We start from the raw sequence: 22,149 nt of genomic DNA on the forward strand, positions 1-22,149 counted from the left end.
TGGATGACCGGCGGGACCTAATGATAAATTGTTCTTGTGTTCATCGGGTGTAAAAAGTCACTGTCGTTAGAAAATGTTAACATCCAAACTCAACCATGCATAAATAAACCACACACTGTCACGCTATAAACCTGTTCCTATAACGTATATATACCATGGTGGTTAATGAGTTATGTCAGAATGCAGGCAAAGGGGGGGGGGGGGTATTATAACAAAAACAGTATAATCCTCAACAAATTCTTGCATCGCATTGAAGAAATGATATCACTGAGTCACCAGCTCTGCATAACCATTGACACTTCATGAAGACATCTACAACTTTTCTTTACCATAAGGAGAGAATTTTTTCAAAATGTCCCCAAACTTAATTCAAATGTATATTAAAGACACTGGCCACTATTGGTAATTGTCAATGATCACTCTTCTCACTTGGTGTATCTCAACAAACATAAATGCAAAAAATAACAAACCTGTGAAAATTTGAGCTCAATCGTTCGTTGAAGTTGATAATAATGAAAGAAAAAACACCCTTGTCACACAAAGTTGTGTGCTTTCAGATGCTTGATTTCGAGACCTCAAATTCTAAATCTGAGGTCTCAAAATCAAGTTTGAGTAAAATGTCTTCTTTCTCGAAAACTATGTTACTTCAGAGGGAGCTGTTTCTCACAATGTTTTATACTATCAACAACTCCCCATTACTTGTTATACCAAGTAAGGTTTTATGCTAATAACTATTTTGAGTAATTACCAAGAGTGTCCACTGCCTTTAAAAAATCGATAAAAAGAGCCCCTTAAAAAACATGTTAGGATTTTCATAGACCTAGTGCCTTCTTAGTCTATTAACCCCAACTCCTCCTACAAAATTCGTTCACCACAATTGAGAACAGTTGATTGGATTCAATCTTTGAAATCTCACTTCTAATGCCAGTTCCACTCGTCCAGAGAAATAAATTCATCTTAAATACTTGTCAAAGTGAGAAAAATATAATTTGATGACCCCCAAATTACCAAAGCTTCCAGGGTTACGATTAGTTTACCACAATCGGAATAAGCTCAAATATAAATGTTCACCCCCAAATAAAAAAATCTTTTTTCCCCCCATTAATCAAGATCGACCTCCAAATTTGACCGAACTTTCACAGGATGGGAGCTGAATTCTTAGTCTTCGAGAAACTAACCAAACCTTTTTGTTTACTGTATCTGATGTGAAGTCTTTGTGTTTAAAATTTGCTAATAGTATACAAAAGCTGCTTGGGTATTAATGCTTAGCTTTTTTCTTCTTAAATGAAGTTATTTTCTTTGTCTCCAAAAGACAGACATTATCATCTGAGGTTTCTCTTTTAGAAAATCCTCAAACATCATAAGAAGATGTTGTAAAAACTTAAATGGTTGAATATTTGGTATTTAAAAAATAAGAATTTGTCCTTGAAAACTAGGAACACTGGCAAGTAACTCTGACGTGACATGCAGTTTGGTTTTTATGAATCTCTGGTGCATTATAAGGGGGTACTGTTATATCATTGAGTTTGCATGCACCCTATCACTCATTCTGCAAACCAAAAATAATGAAAAAAGGAATGGGGGGAACAGAAAGGAAAATAAATCTATTGGTGGATTCTTCTTTAGGTTAACATTCACCATTCACCGATCATGCACATTCACTCATTTCCAATGTCCAATAACTACTACAATGTTTTGAGTGCGCTACGGCCTGTGATGGAAAGACTATGAAGGGGAATTCGAACCATGTACCATTGCTATTCACTTATCCAGGAAGTCCATCCGATTGGCCAGACTGGGCAGTTTGGGTATGAGTGATTTAGTCTGCCGCAATGATCATAGAGAGAAGGCAGGGAATATACAACGTTAAAGCATAGGTTGGCACGATAACAGATTTAAAGCAGTTTATAATTCTGGGCCCTTTCATGAGAAAAGGAAACAAAGGAGTATGGGGAGGATGCTAATACGATCTGAATTCTACTATACTTCATAAAGCTTCTACTACTTCATAAAGCTTGACTACTTTTAAAGTAATATCAAGAATGAGTGTACACTTCAAGGGAAAACCTCTGTTAATACTCTCACAATTTGAAAAGGAAGCAATGAAAAAGTATGACTAGTCCAGATAGAGGCCATCTTTACAGGTGACTTGTGGGTTTTGGCTTTGAGGTGCGTCCCATGTTTTAGTATTTCCACTGAGGAATCATGCATGAATTTGATCAAATCCACATGTGCTGCAAGCACACTGTATATATACGCAAAATTAAAGTTGCGTTTTTTTGAAAATTTGTGCAAAGATGGCCGACATTATACTGTGACATGTCACATTGGCTTTCCAAACGTGAAAATCCATTGTAAATTTAAAAAAACAAGTATTCTAGAAGGTTAAGTTGTGGTTGATAAGTTTTCCATCAAACAGCTTTTTATCAAATAAAAGTGTTTTTTTTTTTTTTTTTAACAAAAAAACAGATTGAATCCTACACATATTTCTGTCTGTTATTGTACAAGATGAATTGCATTTTTCTAAGCATCTCCAAATTAAATGAGCAACAACTTTGATATGATGTACGTTTTTTTCTTGAATGGGAAAACATCTTGAGATATTCTGTCGAGATTGTACACTCCTCATAATAACCTAGTGACCGAGCTGAAACTAAGGTGCAAATTAATAAGTTAAGTAAATAAAATGAAAACATAATTTGTATCCCCATTAAAATTTGAAACAACTAATCGAACTTTTGTTAAAGCCATTATACACTTTCGGTAAACAGTATTGTCCAAGTCCCACACTTTGTGTATCACAACTTATATATAAAACAACAAACCTGTGAAAATTTAGGCTCAATCGGTCATCGGAGACGGTAGAAAATAACGGGAAAACCCACTCTTGTTTCCGCGCGTTTCGCAGTGTCATGACATGTGTTTAAAATAAATCCGTAATTCTCGCTAACGAGAATTTATATTGTTTTAATGTTTTCTCAAAAAGTAAAGCATTTTATGGAACAATATTTCAAGTAAAGTCTTTCACCATTACATTCTGTAAACCCTGTAAATTATTTGTAAATCTGTGAACTTTTTTTTTTTTCTGTACCGAAAGTGTATAATGGCTTTAAATTACTTATTTCTTTTGTCTAGTTTTAGTTTTTTATTATCTGAAGTGAAAAAGGTTAACAACTTCACATGCCTTGAAGGAAAAATAATAAAAAATAAACTCCCCTAATGGCGACTGGACATTCTTTTAGAGTCCAGAGTTTTGGCATTTTTTCTTGAATGACTCAGTAAAATCAGTATAAAAATAATTAAAAAAACGAAAAAACAAAACAAAGTTCACTGAATTTTAATAGTCATCAGATAATTTAGCCGAAGTACAGTGCTGACCTAGGAATTCTTTATGAGCCTTTTTACGCTCCTAGCCTACTTCTTCAATCTCTGCGTCGTCGACGCCCCCCCCCCCCCCAATCTAGAGTAATCAGAAGAAATCTTATTGCAGTCTGACTCCTTCCCACTTAGCGGCTATCTTGTAATAGAATGAGAAAATGGCAAGAGGAGGGTGAGAAAAAAGATTAAGGCATTTGGGTAGGAACCGAGGGTTACTTCAGATAATGGCCTGCAGAATGGGGGCGTATCTGATTTGCAAATTATCATCAAATTCATCGGCCGGATATTTCACAGTCAAAAGATCAGTTAAAAGAAAATCACCTTTTTTTCTTTCCCCTGTTCACTTTGAAAAAATTAATGTGGCTTTTTAGATATGCGTTTCCAGAGTCATAAAGGAAATATTATAATTATGTCTTGGTTAGTTTTTGGAAAATTTGCTAAGCAGAAAAAAACCCGGAATGGTGATTGTTTCAAATAAACTTAAAAGATCTTAAAATTTAAAGAGCTTGTATGAAGACTTTGAATTAATTATCAAGGACTTTGTTTAATTTATTGTAGCACTTAAAGACAGTGGACACTATTGGTAATTGTCCAAGACCAGTCTTCTCACTTGGTGTATCTCAACTCGAGTAGTGTTCATCTAGGGCTATGGCTGTTTGCTGCGGCAGCATCGTTAAAGATTGGACCTTTTATAAAATAACCACTGCTGATGCCTCAACGTGACTACCTCGTTCCCAGCGAGGTATGACCACCATTTTTCTTCTCTTCCCCAGAATGATCATAACCCCTGGAAGTGTGACTTTGAAATATCAAAATATATTGGACATTTTAAATGGTCCTATAGTTGATCCATTCTGTGTTAGAGATTACGCAGAGCCCCCTTTTGTTATTTTCCAATCTTGTGACACGTCGTGTATTTGGTTATGGTGACCACATAGAAACATATATTTATTTGAAATGTATTGCCTTGAATTAAAGCATTTTGACACCGGTGTACTAAGCTCTCCAAAAGCGCTCAAAGTTTTTTGTTTGTAACTAGCGATAATGCAAATCAGCAGTTTTTGTTAGCTAATCAACATTGGTTTTCAGCTCTTCCCTTCCAGAGGTTAGTGACGAAAGGTATCAATACAACGCGCTGCCTGAGGTAGTGAGGCTGCTAGAGGAGGGCTACTTTTACCACAGGGATTGGGGACGAGCAAGGAATGTCATCTTCTTTATAGATGTGATTTAATATCTTGGGATGTTACTCCCTCATGAAAGATATCCAACAAGATGTCAAGTAGGTATTTAGAGAACAAGGAATAAACATTATTTCCGAATAGTTGTTGTAGTCAGCTTGGGGCTTGTGAAGGGGATGTTATAAACGGGCCGAAGTAAAACGCTATGCTACATCATATTGGATTTGTCATCCAACGCAGAAATTTGCTTCCCCTTAGAATCAACAAATGATTTAAAATGGTACTACTTTAAATACTTATAAGACTATTTCTTCACGATGAAAAAACAACTACATGTAGATTATCTGACTTATAAAGTATTTATCTACCATATATGAACTTAAAAAGTGGATATCTACATGTTAGACTGTTAGCAAATTGGACATAAGAACAGATACACAACTTATTTGCTGCAGAGTTTACAAAACAAACAAAGTCCCCAGCAACCATAACAGCGCAACCAATCAGAGAGGGTTTAAATTGATACTCCCATTGGTCATTCTGCAGAGTCACGGGGGCTGACATCTTGGTTTAACTTGGCATCAATAAAGTTGCATATAGTTATTCCTGATGGAGTTTATAAAATATACTCTGAATTTGGACTACTAATAATGAGGGGTGAAGAGGGGTGATGATGTGTATGGGTCTAGAATGTGGATTAAAGCAAGCCATGGAATTGACCATACCTTTTCCCAGTGACTCAGGCACTATGTGCAGCATAATAAATGAATGGCAGTGAAGACGGAGCGGAGAATGGGGGCGTAGAGAGGGGGTCATGAATGTAATCCAGAGAGAGGGGGGTAAAGGGGGCATTGGTCCAAAGGGAATGATCCAGTATGATAAAAGGTGGGCAAGACAAAAGGTGGGATGTGAAGGACAGGAGAGAGAAAGAGTTATTATTAAATTTTGTTCACGGAAAATGTTTTGGAAATCAGTGTTTGTATGTCTATTTATAAAGAATGTAGTATGAGTGCATTATTGTCCCATCACACATCAGTCCGAATCAAAGTGAGACTAGGATTCAGACTAGGCGGGTGCCTGTATTTGTAGTTCACATCCCACAGCAATCACCACCATGCAGTCAAGGAGCTTGACAATGACAGCCAACAAAGAAATACTCTGGAATACTTGTAGTAGGTGTACATGGAAATGTGCCTGTGACTTCTAAATATTCTAGCTTGGTAAGCTGGTAAATGTTTTACAACTTGTTATTGTATTTTCAGTATTTCAATAATTTTGCAATAATGTGCATTTACAGCAATCACTTACCACAATTATCGACATTAACAACTGAACAAAATGCCAAGAATCAATTAGTGTCTTTAACAGGCACTCATAAACACAAGCATGGGCGAAACAATTGTGCTATATTGTGCGAGAAAAAAAGGTGACGCATGTAAAAGGGCAGCGTTAAAAATGCTCTGTTATTAAAAACCAAAGTGCAGCATCAATTAACTGAAACACATGACAGTAATCTGTACTCTACTACATAGACAAACTCAAAGACAACGAACAGACAAAACTAGAAGCCAAACTAAGAGGTCTAAGGGACATAGAAGGGCGGGAAAGGGTGGGGGGGGGGGTGAAACCAATATTCGCTAAACTTCTAGAAGTCCAAATTAAACACTTGTCTGGCAACCAGCCTGCATATATGTGTATTGCTATTGAGGAACTAAGAAAACATATCAGTCACAGACTAAATCATGGAGCTACATTCTTATTCAGGCCATTTTAAAAACTCATGACTAAAGCCATGTTCATATTCCTGCGAATGCGAAACAAATTTTTATGAAAACAAATTCGCAACGAATCAGTTCACAACAGTTGACTGTGTTCAAATGCTGACGAATCAGTTCACGAATCAGTTCACAACAGTTGATTGTGTTCAAATGCTGCGAACCATGTGACGTCAAAGTGGCGTCGCATGAAGTATGAAACGAGCCTAAGGCTTGGGCTTTAACTTAGGATAGCCTCCGCCTGTTTGGAGAAAAAAGAAAGTGAACATTCTTAAAATTACTGAAGGAGCTTCAGCAGGAACCTAAAAGTCAAAGATGTGGTTTTGAAAATGGCTGCAAACATTTAGAAACTCAATTGAAATGTCATATACAGTACCCCTATTGTGGCCAGTATCCTTCTATTCCAAGAGAATTTGTTTTAATCCTTTTCGTTTGTTTTTGTTTAAGGGTGTTTTGGGGATAGGTGGGGTGTGGTTGTATGGGCTTTGGCAAATGTTGTACTCCACCCAAACTTCAATTGAACTTAATTAAGAGATTGTTTTGATGATAATCAATGAAATGGTATACTTGCAACATCCAGAGAATGAACAATTGCACTTCATATGCAGAATGGTTCCAGAGTTTGTGCAGGAAAGATTTCCGGAGGGGGTGGGAGGGTCGGATTAGTTGTAATTAACAACAGATAATGTATAAATTCAAACAGATTGATTTGATTTGGGCCTGTAATGTCAAAGTACATGTAACTCCATTGCTGAAACCACTGTATTTCAACAATGCCAAACTCCTGATTAACTCCCAATTTCTTTCAAATACATAACTTTTAACCCGTTCTCAAATTTTAAGTTTAACAATTTGAAGATAGCAAATTTTGCATTGGTTGAACTTTTTGAATAAATATAGTACAACCAGAGTAAGATTGAAAGAACATAGATTCAAATCTGCCAAAATAAAGACCTTATGCCCATGATGATGTCATTTCAGTAGGGTGCCCTCGACTAGAGGTTATTTATTATGCGAAACATGTGCACCGCTCGTGCAAATCAGCCAGAAATCAAACCAATCAGAGAAGTCTTTAGGAAAAGAACTAGAAAACAAAAAGTGGTTGTCCTTAGGAATGAAAACTTGACACAGGACTCTGAATGTTTTTGAACACATTTACGACACAATTACATGTACATGTAGAACACATTTAAAACATATTTAGAACACATAAAGAACAAATTAAGAACACATTGAACACAACTCTAGACAAAATGAAAATTGTGAATAATTGTTTCCCTTTCTAAGCATGAATTAGTGAGGCTTCATTGTTGAAGGTGCTCTTGCTTGTTGAATCAGTGCAGCGCTTTTAACCCACACTAGAAGTAGACGCACGAATAGAAAGCCATGCAAGAAATCAAGTGCCCCAATTAGAAATGTGCACATGCTTTTGGTTCCAATATTTTGAGTAGAACAAAACCTAGGTAGACGTTCAGAAATCCATGCACCGAATTGTTCAAGAAGAACACAGTGACATAATGCAGCATAGCTTCACAAGTAACCAGCTCTGTTAAGGTGAGTTGCAACTTAAGGTGGTACTGTAACTGGCCGTGGGCATGGTGCGGCAGAACCAGAGTGGGCAATGCCCAAAGCATAGTGGAAAGAATGAACAATACAACGTGGGGCTAATCAAAAAATAAACCAACAATAACACTGAAAACAAAAGTCTCCCTCCAATTTCTTTTACAATGATATAGACACCAACACAGAGTAGGGACGAAAAATACGCAGTGTGTACCTTTTTCTTGGGATTAAGAAGTTCTTTATATTGATCTGATTTGAGGAATCGTGGATAGCTATCGCTCCGCATCAACGTGTAGATATGGTCCTGGGCCGAGTCAAATGTATACCTCCCAGCTCCTTTCATGTTTTTCCGGGTCACCTCCCGGACCTTGGAGTCCACGTTGATTGGACTGTGTGATGACTCGGACAGGAATTCACTGGAAAAATATTGATAGAATAAAAAGTATTAAAGAATCTGTTTTGCTTGGCAGACAAATTTTCTTTACGTAAACAAATTGGTCCATCTGGCGTGTCATGGCTGAGCGGTTAAGAGCACCGGATTCAATCTGTTTGATCAGCAGAGTGTGGGTTTGAGTCCCGGTCGTGACACTTGCTACTTAAAATTGGGGAGGTAGTGCTTTCTGCTCTACCAGCCAGGCTTCGGATTTATACCCAAGCCTACATCCACATGGACTGTAAAGGGGGTAACCCTGTTTCAGCTGTAGCCCACACCTTGAAGTAGCCTTCAGGACTTGTGTGTCTGGCAACTTGCATTAAAAAAAAAAAAAAAAAGCTTTTTGAACAGTCAAACCCTTGGCAAGCAAAAAAAATCTTTACTGTTTACTGTATTAAGGTTACCAACCAAAATAGCATATCACATCTGTGATTGTTATATCTCAGTAACAAATTGTGAAGTTTGATTGGTCGAGAACCAATCATGTGCCGTGCAACAAATACGCATGTATCATGGCTAAAGATGCGCGCTACGCGTATACACAGCGCGCCGGGTAACATCACCTTGATCTTTCCCACCGTCGGTCGATTTCCAGCGCTGTACGAAACACACGAGGGTTCGAGGGAACAGGTGAAGAATTGTTTCTTATTTGAACTGTTCGTCTGCTTTTTAAACCATGATTAAACCATGCACTGCTCCGTCTTAACAATGATTGAAGATGACAACAAAACTTTGAGAAGAGGAATAACAATGTTACCAAGGTATAACAAAACAATTGTTGCACGCTGTGACTGGGTCCATGGGTTTCGTACACCCTGGGGGGCCAATGGCACCCTCGGCTTTGCCTCGGGTGCCATTTTCCCCATTGAGTGTACAAAACACCATGGATCCCGTCACAGCGTGCAACAATTGTATACTGGAAACCTGCTTTTTTGTTGCCGAGCAGAAAATGTTTAAGCAAAATTGTCTACTTAGGCAGCTCTATCGAAATTGGACCCTATCTGTAAATGTGATGTAACTACATTGTTTTCCATGCCCACTTCACACACAAACATGCTCATGACAACCGATTACTGAGCTAGTATAAATTGAGCTAGTATAAATATTGTCCCTATGTCCATGTCAATTTCATGAACTTGTTAAAAGAACTGGCCAATACCATTTCGTAGTCGCCCTTCAACTTAAGTGTGCGTGGGCTACGTAGGTCTCAAACCAACAACTACTTAACCGTGAGTCATTGATCAAACCTGTTTAATTAGGTACAATTATACCTAGTTCTTATATGGTGCATTTTACAACAGCGTACAATAGCGTACGTTAGTGCCCTGTCGTCGATTTCCCCACACTCGTACTAACTTAGGATTAATCTTAGGACTTAGGACGAGTTAAATTCCGTATCCAAATAAGTAGGAGGCTATGAACCCATCCTAAGTTAGGACGAGTTACTCGTCCTAACCCGAGATAGGATTAATCGTAGCATTTCGTGAAATCAGCTGCAGGTCATTGGGCCAATAACATTCCTTTAATCTTTCTCAGCTCCCTGGTGAGTATACAGCCAGAGCTGCTGTGCGCTCAGAAGGCTTTTTCAATTACAATATCAACCTCTACCCTCGCAGCTACCCATTTATACCCCCGGGTTGAGAGAAGCATTTATAGCAAAGCATCTTGCTCAAGGACACACGTGTCACAACTGGGGTTGTAACCCACACTACGAATTTTATGCTAACATGTATGACCCCTCCGCCATGACACCCTAATTGTATACACTTACATGTATGACCCCTCCGCCATGACACCCTAATTGTATACACTTACATGTATGACCCCTCCGCCATGACACCCTAATTGTATACACTTACATGTATGACCCCTCCGCCATGACACCCTAATTGTATACACTTACATGTATGACCCCTCCGCCATGACACCCTAATTGTATACACTTACATGTATGACCCCTCCGCCATGACACCCTAATTGTATACACTTACATGTATGACCCCTCCGCCATGACACCCTAATTGTATACACTTACATGTATGACCCCTCCGCCATGACACCCTAATTGTATACAATACATGTATGACCCCTCCGCCATGACACCCTAATTGTATACACTTACATGTATGACCCCTCCGCCATGACACCCTAATTGTATACACTTACATGTATGACCCCTCCACCATGACACCCTAATTGTATACACTTACATGTATGACCCCTCTGCCATGACACCCTAATTGTATACACTTACATGTATGACCCCTCCGCCATGACACCCTAATTGTATACACTTACATGTATGACCCCTCCGCCATGACACCCTAATTGTATACACTTACATGTATGACCCCTCCGCCATGACACCCTAATTGTATACACTTACATGTATGACCCCTCCGCCATGACACCCTAATTGTATACACTTACATGTATGACCCCTCCGCCATGACACCCTAATTGTATACACTTACATGTATGACCCCTCCGCCATGACACCCTAATTGTATACACTTACATGTATGACCCCTCCGCCATGACACCCTAATTGTATACAATACATGTATGACCCCTCCGCCATGACACCCTAATTGTATACACTTACATGTATGACCCCTCCGCCATGACACCCTAATTGTATACACTTACATGTATGACCCCTCCGCCATGACAACCTAATTGTAAACACTTACTTGTAAATCTCCTGTGCTTTGGCTGGTACCTTGCTAATCGCTGTTGCTTTCAGCTCTTGACATGCTATCCAAAATCTACAACAAGAAAACAAACAAACAAAAATCATGTCAAATAATGCATAAAAAACTAACCAGGCATATAAAATACCAAACAAGATGTTAGTTATGCAACAGGATAAAGAACACAACTTGTTTTTACCCTTACATCTTTAAGGGAATAAAAGGGTAGCTACTAGTTCTTTCACGGCCGTTTAAAACAGGCAGGGTCAAATTGCCGCATGATGAAGGCCAGAGCCGAAGGGTTTGGCTAAAAGGCGAATCAAAGTAAGAAACTCTGTAAAAATTAAACGTTTCGCATGTGCTTGAGCTCTGTATGTTTCTACCTCCATGGTATGTACATGTTACATGTACATGTACGACTTCCGTCCGTGTGTTGCATGCCTATTTCCGACAGTTTCCAATTCCGTTCGTGCGCATGCTCGTTATAGTCTTGGTGCAACACGTTCTGGTTTCCCTTTCACACACAGCGCGGCCAACTCACCGACAGCGCCTGCATCGCCCGTAACAAGAAACGCCTTGCATCAAGACTAGCGCGCCAGAGTATCCGCTCACAACCGGTTATAAACACTGGTCATTATCAAAGGTTTAACACCCCCATGTGACATGCTCTCTCCCAATAGGAATAGTGAAACTGTCTGAGGTATTTATGAATGTGTATTTAGCACTGTTTACTATAAAGTACTTTTGAGAGTTCTGTGAAAAAAAACCCAGAGACAATCACTCGAGTGGGATACAAACCCACGATTTTTGCAGATTTGTGTTGAACCTAGACCACCCAGCTAGCCCAGTGGCTAGAGGCAGTGATAAAGATAATTAACGATTGTTTTTACCCTTACATCGACGTGGGTTACACAACACGGACATTGTTGATCTCAACTAACTGTGAAAATGTTGAAAGCAAAGTAACTTCAAGTTTGAATTGCAAGCCAGCTTTAGTACATATTTCTAAGGGCAAACAAACTGGAAATCTGACCAAAGTACAGGACTTGAATTGGGGAGGGGGACCCACAAGACCCCAGGGCTTGCAGCTCAAAATATTAACTGGACCAGAATTTTTTTTTTGAAGATCTAAGAGAGGATTAATCAAATTGTTTGTTGTGGGGTTAGTAATCTTCAATAATCAATAAACATTTAACAGATTGAAAGTCATGATAGATGTTAAATTTGCATCGGGGATAAAGAATATTAATTTTGGTTTTTACCCATTGAAAGTCAACGTTTCAACAACAAACACAAGACCCGAGCCGTAGATTTCACCTAACTCTTCCCTAACTTAGGATTTATCTTAGGAATTGCACTGTTACATGTAAACCTTAAGATTAATCCCAAGATAGGACTAGCTACTCGTCCTAACTCGAGATCGGATTAATCCTATTGCTTTAATAATAATAATAATAATAATAATAATAATAATAATAATAATAATAATAATAATAATAATAATAATAATAATAATAATAATAATAATAATAATAATAATAATAATAATAATAATAATAATAATAATAATAATAATAGTGGCTTCTTATATAGAAGTGACGCTCATGGCGCTTCAACACTATTACCCCTGGTCACTGGGCCTTAAATCATTCCCTAAACCATCTCAGCTCCCTGGTGAGTATACAGCCTGTGCCGCCAAATATGTAGCGCACTAAGCTAATCAATCACAAGAACCAACTCTGCCCTCACAGGTAACCTGTTACCCATTTTGTGAAATCGGCTGCTGGACTTCTTTGGCTATAAGTTTATTGGCCTGTTGCTGAAAACACTGGCCTCTGGCATGCAGTCCAACAGTAGGACGAATATCAAACCCCATGATAGCTACCAGGGCCCAATTTCATGGCTCTGCTTACCGTTAACACAGAATTGGCGCTTACAGAAGCAGGGAATTACGTGCTTATTTCCCAGGTTAGCAGGGCATTAAATGCACAAATTTTGTGCTTCACTCCATGTTTTATAGTAGGCTTTCTCACTGCTGAAGCTAGCGCAGATAATCAGAGCTTGCGCAGTAAGCAAAGAATGGTGAGCGCAGGTGCAGAATTCGGCCGTAAGCAGAGGCATGAAATTGGGCCACGGTCAATATTAAAGAAGCTTTCTCACCTTAGATTCTCTTGACTGAACTCCTTGGCAAGGAACCTTGCAAACTGGTCTCGGCCTAACGGATCCTTCAGCAAATCGTCGAAGGAGAAACCCCACTTCTTGACTCGCCACACAGGTACATCCTTCAGGTTCCTATCCGAATAAAATGAATTATACATGAGTAAGAACAAATAACAAAAGTACCAAACTGCAGAAATTGAGCTCTGCCGAAGTCGACGTTAAGATGTTGAAAGCTTGATGAGTTGTCGGTTGAGTGTTTCCGCAGTGAGTGGAGGCATGGAGTATATATAGAGTTGTATATCAGTGATGGCCAATTAACATATAGTGACTGGCTATCTCTCTCCCTCACTGTAGTCACTTAATCCAACTTGACAAGATTCCATTTATGATTTGAATCTGCCAATGTGTGCAGGTCCGGTCAGAGTCCCCCCCCCCCCCACTCCCAATCCAGGGTCCATTAGATGCGGTAGATAGTAAAGGTACATGCATCTACAATGAATCAAGTACAATGTTAGATCGTTAGTAGAAATAGCAGGCGAAGCAGGTGATAATGTCTTGACTCACGGTGGCTGAGCGAGGAAGAAGCGGGGGGGGGGGGTCTGGTTCAGTTATCAGTCAATCATCGATATCATTGACAAAATAGGATCTCCGTATCTGTCTTTCAGACAAGAACCTTAGGAACGCTGTCATTCCTACGCATCCCCCTCGAGTCAACTTTATCCCTCACTTTATCTAGAGTTTCTTACACAGGACGAACTTCTTAAGTCAAACGATGCCAATCACCACAGAAGTAGTAATTTAGCTTAAGGAAGAATGCTTCTCTTGGGATGACCAGGCGGTAGCGTCGATTCAAACCCCTTCAATTTCTTGATGACTTTGTAGTCTGACCTGGTTTTTGACTTTTGTCATCCAGGATGAAGTTCCTGTCTCATATAATAACCCATTTTACCTATTCCAGCATGTCCAGGGTTAACTTGTGTAGTGTACTGTGACCTTTATATTGTCTTATGCTTGGTATTTTTTGTCTTGAGGTGGATGAGCCAAAATAGCATTTATTCTCAGCATATTTGAACCACGCAGAGAGGCAGGTATCAGTCTTATAAATCTGCAGTACCAATAGCGAGACTTTTAAGCCAAACACAAAGTGAGTTGAAGCTCTTTTGGTGTGTGTTGTCATTGCGCTTTATTAATATTTGTAAAAATTTTTATTTTTTTTATTGTTTGAATGTAGAGGACGAGTTTGTTTTCTGGGAGTTTGAAAAAAAAATAATAATAAAGAAAGGTTTATTAACTGGTTTGAGATTACAATACGGCTAAAGGTGTGTACAAACTATTCAATGAAACTTAGAAAAAAGAATCAAATTTCTTAGCTTTAAGAAATCAAGTTCTGTTGTTTATCTAGAGAGATTCAGTAAAAAAAAAATGTCACATCAGGGGTGGATTTCACAAAGAGTTAGGACTATAGTGTTATCTCGAGTTTAGGACTAGTCTAAATGAGTTACTCATCCTTACTTAGGACCAGCCTTAAGTTTTTAATATCTCTTAGGACTAGTCCCAAGAGATATTCCTTTTTCTTTGTGAAAATCGACCCCAGGCTTTTTATAAATTATTATTTTTGTTTTTTTATATAATTGTTTTAGTCATGTTAGTGTGTGAGTAGTGGATTGTTCAAAATATTTAGTTGTAATAATAATCCTTGATTCTCAGGCCTGATTTCATTTAGCTGGTAAGCAGAACATTTATTGCTTAACAAAAAAACCTTGCTTAGCAAAACATTGTGTGACACCAATCACACAACCATCTGCTTCATGAAATCGGTAACCAGCTTCATGAAATCGGTAACCAGCTTTATGGAATCGGTAAGCAACTTTATGAAGTAGGCAGATTTATGAAATCAGTTACCAGCTTCATAAAATCAAACGTTGTTCGTCACAACTGGACAAACTTTTGTTACTATTCATAATAATGGACACCCGCAGTGTGTCATATCTGTCAGAGACACTCTTGGCACATTAAAATGAACTCTGGTAATGACGGTACTTAATACGTTAATCAGCAGTGACGTTTGAGTGCATTGGCCCATCTCAAGTCACAAAACAATCTGAGACTCTTTCCCTTCAAGAAGAGAGTGTTAGAGGTCATTGACCCTTATTAATACTCTCTTGGCTGTCTACTTACATGGTTGTGGCAGCTTCCCACATTAAGGGATCATCGGATAGCCAGGGATTGGTTCCTTCTGTTGGTGCTGACAGGAAACTATCATAGTCTCGGTACTGCTGACAGTAACTTATCAATCTGTTAAACACAGAGACAATGACAGGTTAGAAACTTATCGAAGCAATTATGCTTTGACTTTATTACTTATAGACGATGTCTAACATCACAGTAAAACCAAAACATTAGAACTTCTGCCCTGTGGTGGGCGCAATCATCAAATTTGGCTCAACCAAATTTGCAAGAATTGTGCTGTTGCTGCTGGACAAATATCATGAGAGGGCAGTTCAGCTGCAAACAAAGGGCACATAGACCATCTCGCAATAACTCAGTACGCGGGCGTTAGGCGCGGAATGATGTGCATGCTGGTCGAGCTAGCACCTAAGTTTGATCACTAGCTAGACCAGCATATACCTCATTCAACAGTTAGTGCTTGCGCTTTTGGTATTCGCGAAAAGATCTATGTTCAACATTTTATTTTTATTTTTATTTTTTTCATGTGGAGGGTTTATGGTTTATTGACTACTACATGTAGAAACTTACTGGATTCGCTAATGGTTGAGACATGTGAGATGGCTTTGCATACAGATTTAGGTATTTGGATACCATGATACCGTCACAAAAATTGTCACAAGAATTATTAAATGTTAGACATAATTAAATGATTATCAAAACAGACAAATATGCTGAGACATAAACACTTGGAAGACTCATGCAAAAAGGTAAGATGTACAAATATGGATCGAAATTATCCTGTACTTATAGAACCTATTCGTAGGAAAAATATTCTTTTTTTCAGGAGTCTTTTGGAATTGTTTTTTTCAAAAACAAACCTTCCAGAATAGGTTAAATTTTGTTGTGGCGCATGTTTTTATTTTATTTTGCAACTTTACATATGCTTGATTTGTTAAGCAGTTTGTTAAAAAAAAAACCTGATTGTATAACCTTTAATAATTGTTTCATTTTGTTTCTTTTCAGTAAAATTTCCCAGTTTTCACAAATCAATGAAATTGAAATGTACATGGTAAATTTAAAAAGAAAACAAATGAACACAACATTAAGATAAAAATGGAACCATGGCAGTTGCCGTAACCCATGATAAAACAAGATTACCTTACAGGGTGGTAGACAAGCAGAGGGCATTTCAAACCAATTTCACCATCACTAGCAAACAACATAGCGAGAGAGCAAAGAGACACAATCATGCAAAGAAAGTAGAAAAAAAGAACACAGGGCAAAGGAAACACAGTGGTAGGAAAGTGGCAAAAAGAAAACCGGTTAATCTGAAAACAAGAGCAAAACAACCAAAACAAAACCACAGCGTATTAGCAAGGAAATAACTCTGTTTAAAGTTTGGGTATATCTTGTTTGTCTGGGAGGTGTGGGAGGGTGAAGGAATATAGTACATGCAGGAAATTTTTCTCTGATTAAGTGATGCTCATCATGTAAGGAAACTCTCTAGCCAACTTGGCAAACTTCAAATCAATCAAGAGTAGGCACTTTTGTATCCACTCACTTCAAACAGCAACTTCAATGTTTTACTAAACTTTGCAACATCTTGGCTTCCAATAAGGAAGAAGTGAGGCCAACTTGGGTACACTTAAACAAAAATAACAATTAACGGAGGAAATTACACAGAAATGCTACAAATATGCTTAGACAGCATCAGTTTAAGGCCCTAGACTTTGGTGCTACAGCTATATGCTTCAGGCATAGTCAAACCTAATAGCAATAAGTCGTAGCCAAACCCACCAATACGGATAAAATGAAAGGGTAGTTGCTATGATTTCAACACATGTATGCATTACATGTAGATATAACATTCATACACATGCAAATGTACACATGCAATCACGCAAAGAATGAAGACATGCACTATGTGGCTATTACCCCAATTCACCTAACGTCATCACATTATCTTGGTTGCGCCATTTTGGAAGTCAATGCCCACGTGTGTTATACATTGTAATGCACATTTTAGGTGATGCTACATTGAAGCCATTTTAGAAGACAATGCGCATTTTAGGCAATGCTTCATTTACGCCATTTTAGAAGTCAATGTGCATTTTAGGCGATGCTGCATCGACTATAATAAGGACAAGCATATTTGACTGCTAAAGTGGTGAGACAGTACGCCATGTGTGACCTCAGTTCAAGGGGTCAATACCAGTTCAAAACACAATATTTCAATACTAAAAGTGTTAAACCCTAGCAGTGTCTTGGCCAACCATATCAGCCCAGTTTTTAGACTATTTGCTTACAATGCATTTGTTCTGGTTACAACACATCAGGGCTCAATGTCATGGCTCTGCTTACCATAAGTAAAGAATCAGCGCTTGCAGACGCGAGGAATTCTGTGCTTACGTCAAGCGTGTTTTACGGGCTAGGGGGAAATTTTGGCTTGTGTGCAAAAGCACTCCACATTACTAGGAATTCCAGGTGAAAATAAGTGCAGAATTTAGCGGTAAGCAGAGCCATGAAATTGGGACCGGTGGCAGTACAATTATTTTTAAACCACACACAACACGAGGGAAACTGACTATATGGGTAAGTTTTAAAACAGTTTGGGTTTGAACAAATTCAAATTGACTGGGAGCGGGATTTGAGCCGACAACCTACAGATTAATAAGGTGCTCTTCCAACTGAGCTAGCCAGCCCTATGTTGGTGGAATTCTTTTATTAGTCAATATCTTTGTTCAGGGGTGCGGTCAGAAGCCATTATGTTGTGTCCAAAGCAAAGTTTGGGAAGACAGCTTTGAACTTGTGTAGACCTGAACTTATATAGTTGTTGCTTATGGAATTTGTATTTGTATTTACGCATAATAAAAAGAACAAAAACAAATAAGAAAAAAAAGAAGAAGTAATGCAAAGCAAGGATTTAACAAAAGGGCACTGCTGTGGTCTGCTGAGTGGGTGTGGAAGGGGGGAGTACAAAAAGAAAAGAAAATCAAGAAAACTGACCAAATTTAATAACATCTTTCGGAATGACTATACTTACAGTTCAGCTACTTTCGACGTCTTATACTGTCTCTTTTCTAATCTTGCTGCCTGCATTTCAACCTGTGTAAGAAAAATTGAGGGGGAAACAAGAAATGTGTAAATAAACCATTTATGACAAGAGAAAATCCAAGTCCAAAGAGGGGGGAAACTCACAGCGTCCATACAGTCTATTAACTGCCTTATTTATGCTGAGAAACTGAAACAAACTCAGCGTTCCATTCTAACTCAAATGTAAAAGCACTAGATTGGATTCGACTGGACAAAAATTCTATGAATTCTTCTCAGCCAAAAGGGGGGGGGGGGTGCAAATACTAACAATCTATAAGTACAGACCAGAAATCCAGAAGACATAAACCCATCTGATGTCAGGAATTATGATTAGTGTAAGTATCCATTAAGACAAGGTTTTCACATTTTGAGCACTCATTGCGTTTGTTTCATAATCTGCCAATTCAACCAGGGGTCATTGACACTTGTTTGGATTAGAAGTGGATATAGTTCAGGTATGTTCTAAGGCACTTAATAATAATAATAATAATAATAATAATAATAATAATAATAATAATAATAATAATAATAATAATAATAATACAAACAATTATAACAATAGTGGATTCTTATATAGCGCTCAGGTCCGTCACACAGTGACGCTCATGGGGTTTCAACATTATTACCCCTGGTCATGTGGAAACAACTCAATCCATACTCCTACAAACTCCTCAAACTGGTACTATTGCGGAGAGTGGGTTTTCAATAGAAACGTTTCAAGAACAATTTCATCTTCTTGCAATTCATGGAAATTCTGGCGCTCTTTATCTTTGGAAGGTGCTGCACACAGAACATGACTCATGAATAATTCAATAGCTATGTACGAGTAAGGTCTCTGAGAGTCATTGCCCCGCTATGCCATCGCCGGGCTTGCGTGACAGTCTAGCCGACACCCTCCGAGACGTGGACAGCCAAAATGAGCAAACCTCAAGTGGTAAAAACCCAATCAATTTATCCAACGAAGCACAAATGACTAATTTAACAATACACAAGCAGAATAAAAAATTCCTTTTAGCTATCTCGGCAGGTGAGGTAAGTAGGGGGCTGAGAGACAGTTTGGGGGGGGGGGGTGGAAGTCACTCCTGGCATGTGTGGAAATCAAGGCTAGGAGAGGCACAATGACGACATTTTAAAAATTACTCTCTTGTTTACCAATAAAAGGTAATGTACATCCATGTGTGGGTTAAACTGGCATCAATCAATCAATCGATCAAAACAAATTACATAGCACTGGAATCCATACAACTTGATCAAAGGTGCTGAGTACACACGTTAAGTATAAATTTAAAAAAACAGAAAATACTTTGGGAGAACAACTGAGTCTGGAGTCTCTTCTTGAAGAAAATGGTCATGTTTAGGGGCTCTTTGGATGTTTACAGGGAATCATACACACTATCCCCATTGCGATGATTACATCAGTTAAAGACACTGGACACAGTTGGTAATTGTCAACGACCAGTCTTCTCACTTGGTGTACCTCAAAATATGCAAAAAATAACAAACCTGTGAAAATTTGAGCTCAATTGGTCATCGAAGTTGCTAGATAATAATGAAAGAAAAAACACCCTTGTCACACAAAGTTGTGTGCTTTCAGATGCTTGGTTTCGAGACCTCAAATTCAAAATCTGAGGTCTTGAAATCAAATTCGTGGAAAATAACTTCTTTCTTGAAAACTACAACTACTTTACTTCAGAGGGAGCCGTTTCTCACAATGTTTTATACTATCAACCTCTCCCCATTACTTGTTACCAAGTAAGGTTTTATGCTAATAATTATTTTGAGTAATTACCAATAGTGTCCACTGCCTTTAAAAAGGTGAGAGTTAATGTGTTTGAGGAGCGGTAGTAATTTGGGTGCACGAGAAACTTCATAAAACTTCAGAATCTAACAAACACTACAAGCCAAAATCAAATTCAAGTTCAAGTCCTGTCCTTTTACTTTTGTCTTTGTCTAACCCCCACCCCCTCCACTTTTTATATGGAGGAAAGGGATTTATAAAGAACAATTCCTAGTAGGATCCAAAGCAACTGGATGTCTAATTGATCCAAGTTATAGTTCAAAAGTTTGGGTCCCAAGGAAGATGGTTCCCACCAACTATAAACAGGTGAACCCAACCCTAAATATAAACCTTCTATTTAAATTTTCTAGAATCTTTCAAGAAACGGCATTATATTAGGAATTTCCTAGTAAATTTTGACTAAGAACATAATTCCTTTCAGACTGTTTCATATGAAGACTTCCAGGTTTAGCTACAACGAAACTCTTGTCTGAGCAGATTCCCACAAGTTTCCACAAGCTGAACTAACTTGTTGTTACATAAAGCAAGGTTTCCATAAGAAGACTTCCAGGTTTAGCTAACAAGGAAACCCTTGTCTGAGCCATATTCCCACAGGTTTCCATAAGCTGAACTAACTTGTTGTTACATAAAGCAAGGTTTCCATATGAAGACTTCCAGGTTTAAGCTACAAGGAAACCCCTTGTCTGACCCATATTCCCACAAGTTTCCACAAGCTGAACTAACTTGTTGTTGTTACATAAAGCAAGGTTTCCATATGAAGACTTCCAGGTTTAGCTACAAGGAAACCCCTTGTCTGAGCCATATTCCCACAAGTTTCCATAAGCTGAACTAACTTGTTGTTGTTACATTCAGCAAGGTTTCCGTAAGAAGACTTCCAGGTTTAGCTTAACAAGGAAACCCTTGTCTGAGCCATATTCCCACAGGTTTCCATAAGCTGAACTAGATTGTTGTTACATTCAGCAAGGTTTCCGTAAGAAGACTTCCAGGTTTAGCTTAACAAGGAAACCCTTGTCTGAGCCATATTCCCACAGGTTTCCATAAGCTGAACTAGATTGTTGTTACATTAAGCAAGGTTTCCATAAGAAGACTTCCAGGTTTAGCTAACAAGGAAACCCTTGTATGACCATTATTCCCGCAGGTTTCCATAAGCTGAACTAGATTGTTGTTACATTCAGCAAGGTTTCCGTAAGAAGACTTCCAGGTTTAGCTTAACAAGGAAACCCTTGTCTGAGCCATATTCCCACAGGTTTCCATAAGCTGAACTAGATTGTTGTTACATTAAGCAAGGTTTCCATAAGAAGACTTCCAGGTTTAGCTAACAAGGAAACCCTTGTATGACCATTATTCCCGCAGGTTTCGATAAGGAATAACCAAACAGTAATGGAGCTGCCAACATTCGCATCTTGAAACCAGAGAGAGTTTGTCCAACAATCAAGTAGAATCTAGAATAACATTCTACATGAAAGGAATAAGGTTTCCATAATCAGGGAGATTTGTTCATTACAATCTGTAAGGATTGGTTTAATTTCAGGGAAGTTTTTGCAGACTTTAGGAGAGTGCAGAGCTGCCAACATCTGCATAATGCAATCAGTAATATTTTGTAAAGCAACCGAGAAATCTTGAATTACATTTAACAACAGGGAAAAGGTTTCCATAACCAGGGAGATTTGTTCATCACAACATGGAAGGAAGTTTCTGCAGACTTTAGGAGAGTTGCAGAGATTCCAACATTTGCATAATGCAATCAGTAATATCTGGTAAAGCGACCAGGAAGATATCTAGAATTACATTCAACAACAGGGAAAAGTTTCCCTTATCAGGGAGATTTTCTAATTTGTTCATCACAACATGGAAGGATTTGTTTACTTTCAGGGAAGTTTTTTTTCAGACTTGAGGAGAGTTGCAGAGA

The 22,149-nt window shown here is 38.4% G+C and overlaps 1 protein-coding gene across 9 annotated transcripts in view; it reads right to left on the reverse strand.

The window, feature by feature from the left end:
• LOC117296642 (regulator of G-protein signaling 7-like) overlaps window positions 1-22,149 on the reverse strand; it is a 125,362-nt gene that overhangs the window by 13,764 nt on the left and 89,449 nt on the right. For 3 of the 9 annotated variants that reach the window (XM_033779715.1, XM_033779707.1, XM_033779733.1), the window contains exons 9-13: window positions 18,393-18,454; window positions 15,359-15,475; window positions 13,181-13,312; window positions 11,021-11,095; window positions 8,109-8,310 (exon numbers count right to left, since the gene is read on the reverse strand). In XM_033779715.1, coding sequence (XP_033635606.1) covers window positions 8,109-8,310; window positions 11,021-11,095; window positions 13,181-13,312; window positions 15,359-15,475; window positions 18,393-18,454 — 588 coding nt within the window. Of the gene's footprint in view, window positions 1-1,752; window positions 1,825-5,281; window positions 5,303-8,108; window positions 8,311-11,020; window positions 11,096-13,180; window positions 13,313-15,358; window positions 15,476-18,392; window positions 18,455-22,149 lie in introns of all 9 variants that reach the window. The other 6 variants (XM_033779668.1, XM_033779676.1, XM_033779684.1 and 3 more) reach the window with 3 other exon arrangements.

The sequence above is a fragment of the Asterias rubens genome, chromosome 1 (genome assembly GCF_902459465.1).
Source record: "Asterias rubens chromosome 1, eAstRub1.3, whole genome shotgun sequence".
Lineage (NCBI taxonomy): Eukaryota > Metazoa > Echinodermata > Asteroidea > Forcipulatida > Asteriidae > Asterias > Asterias rubens.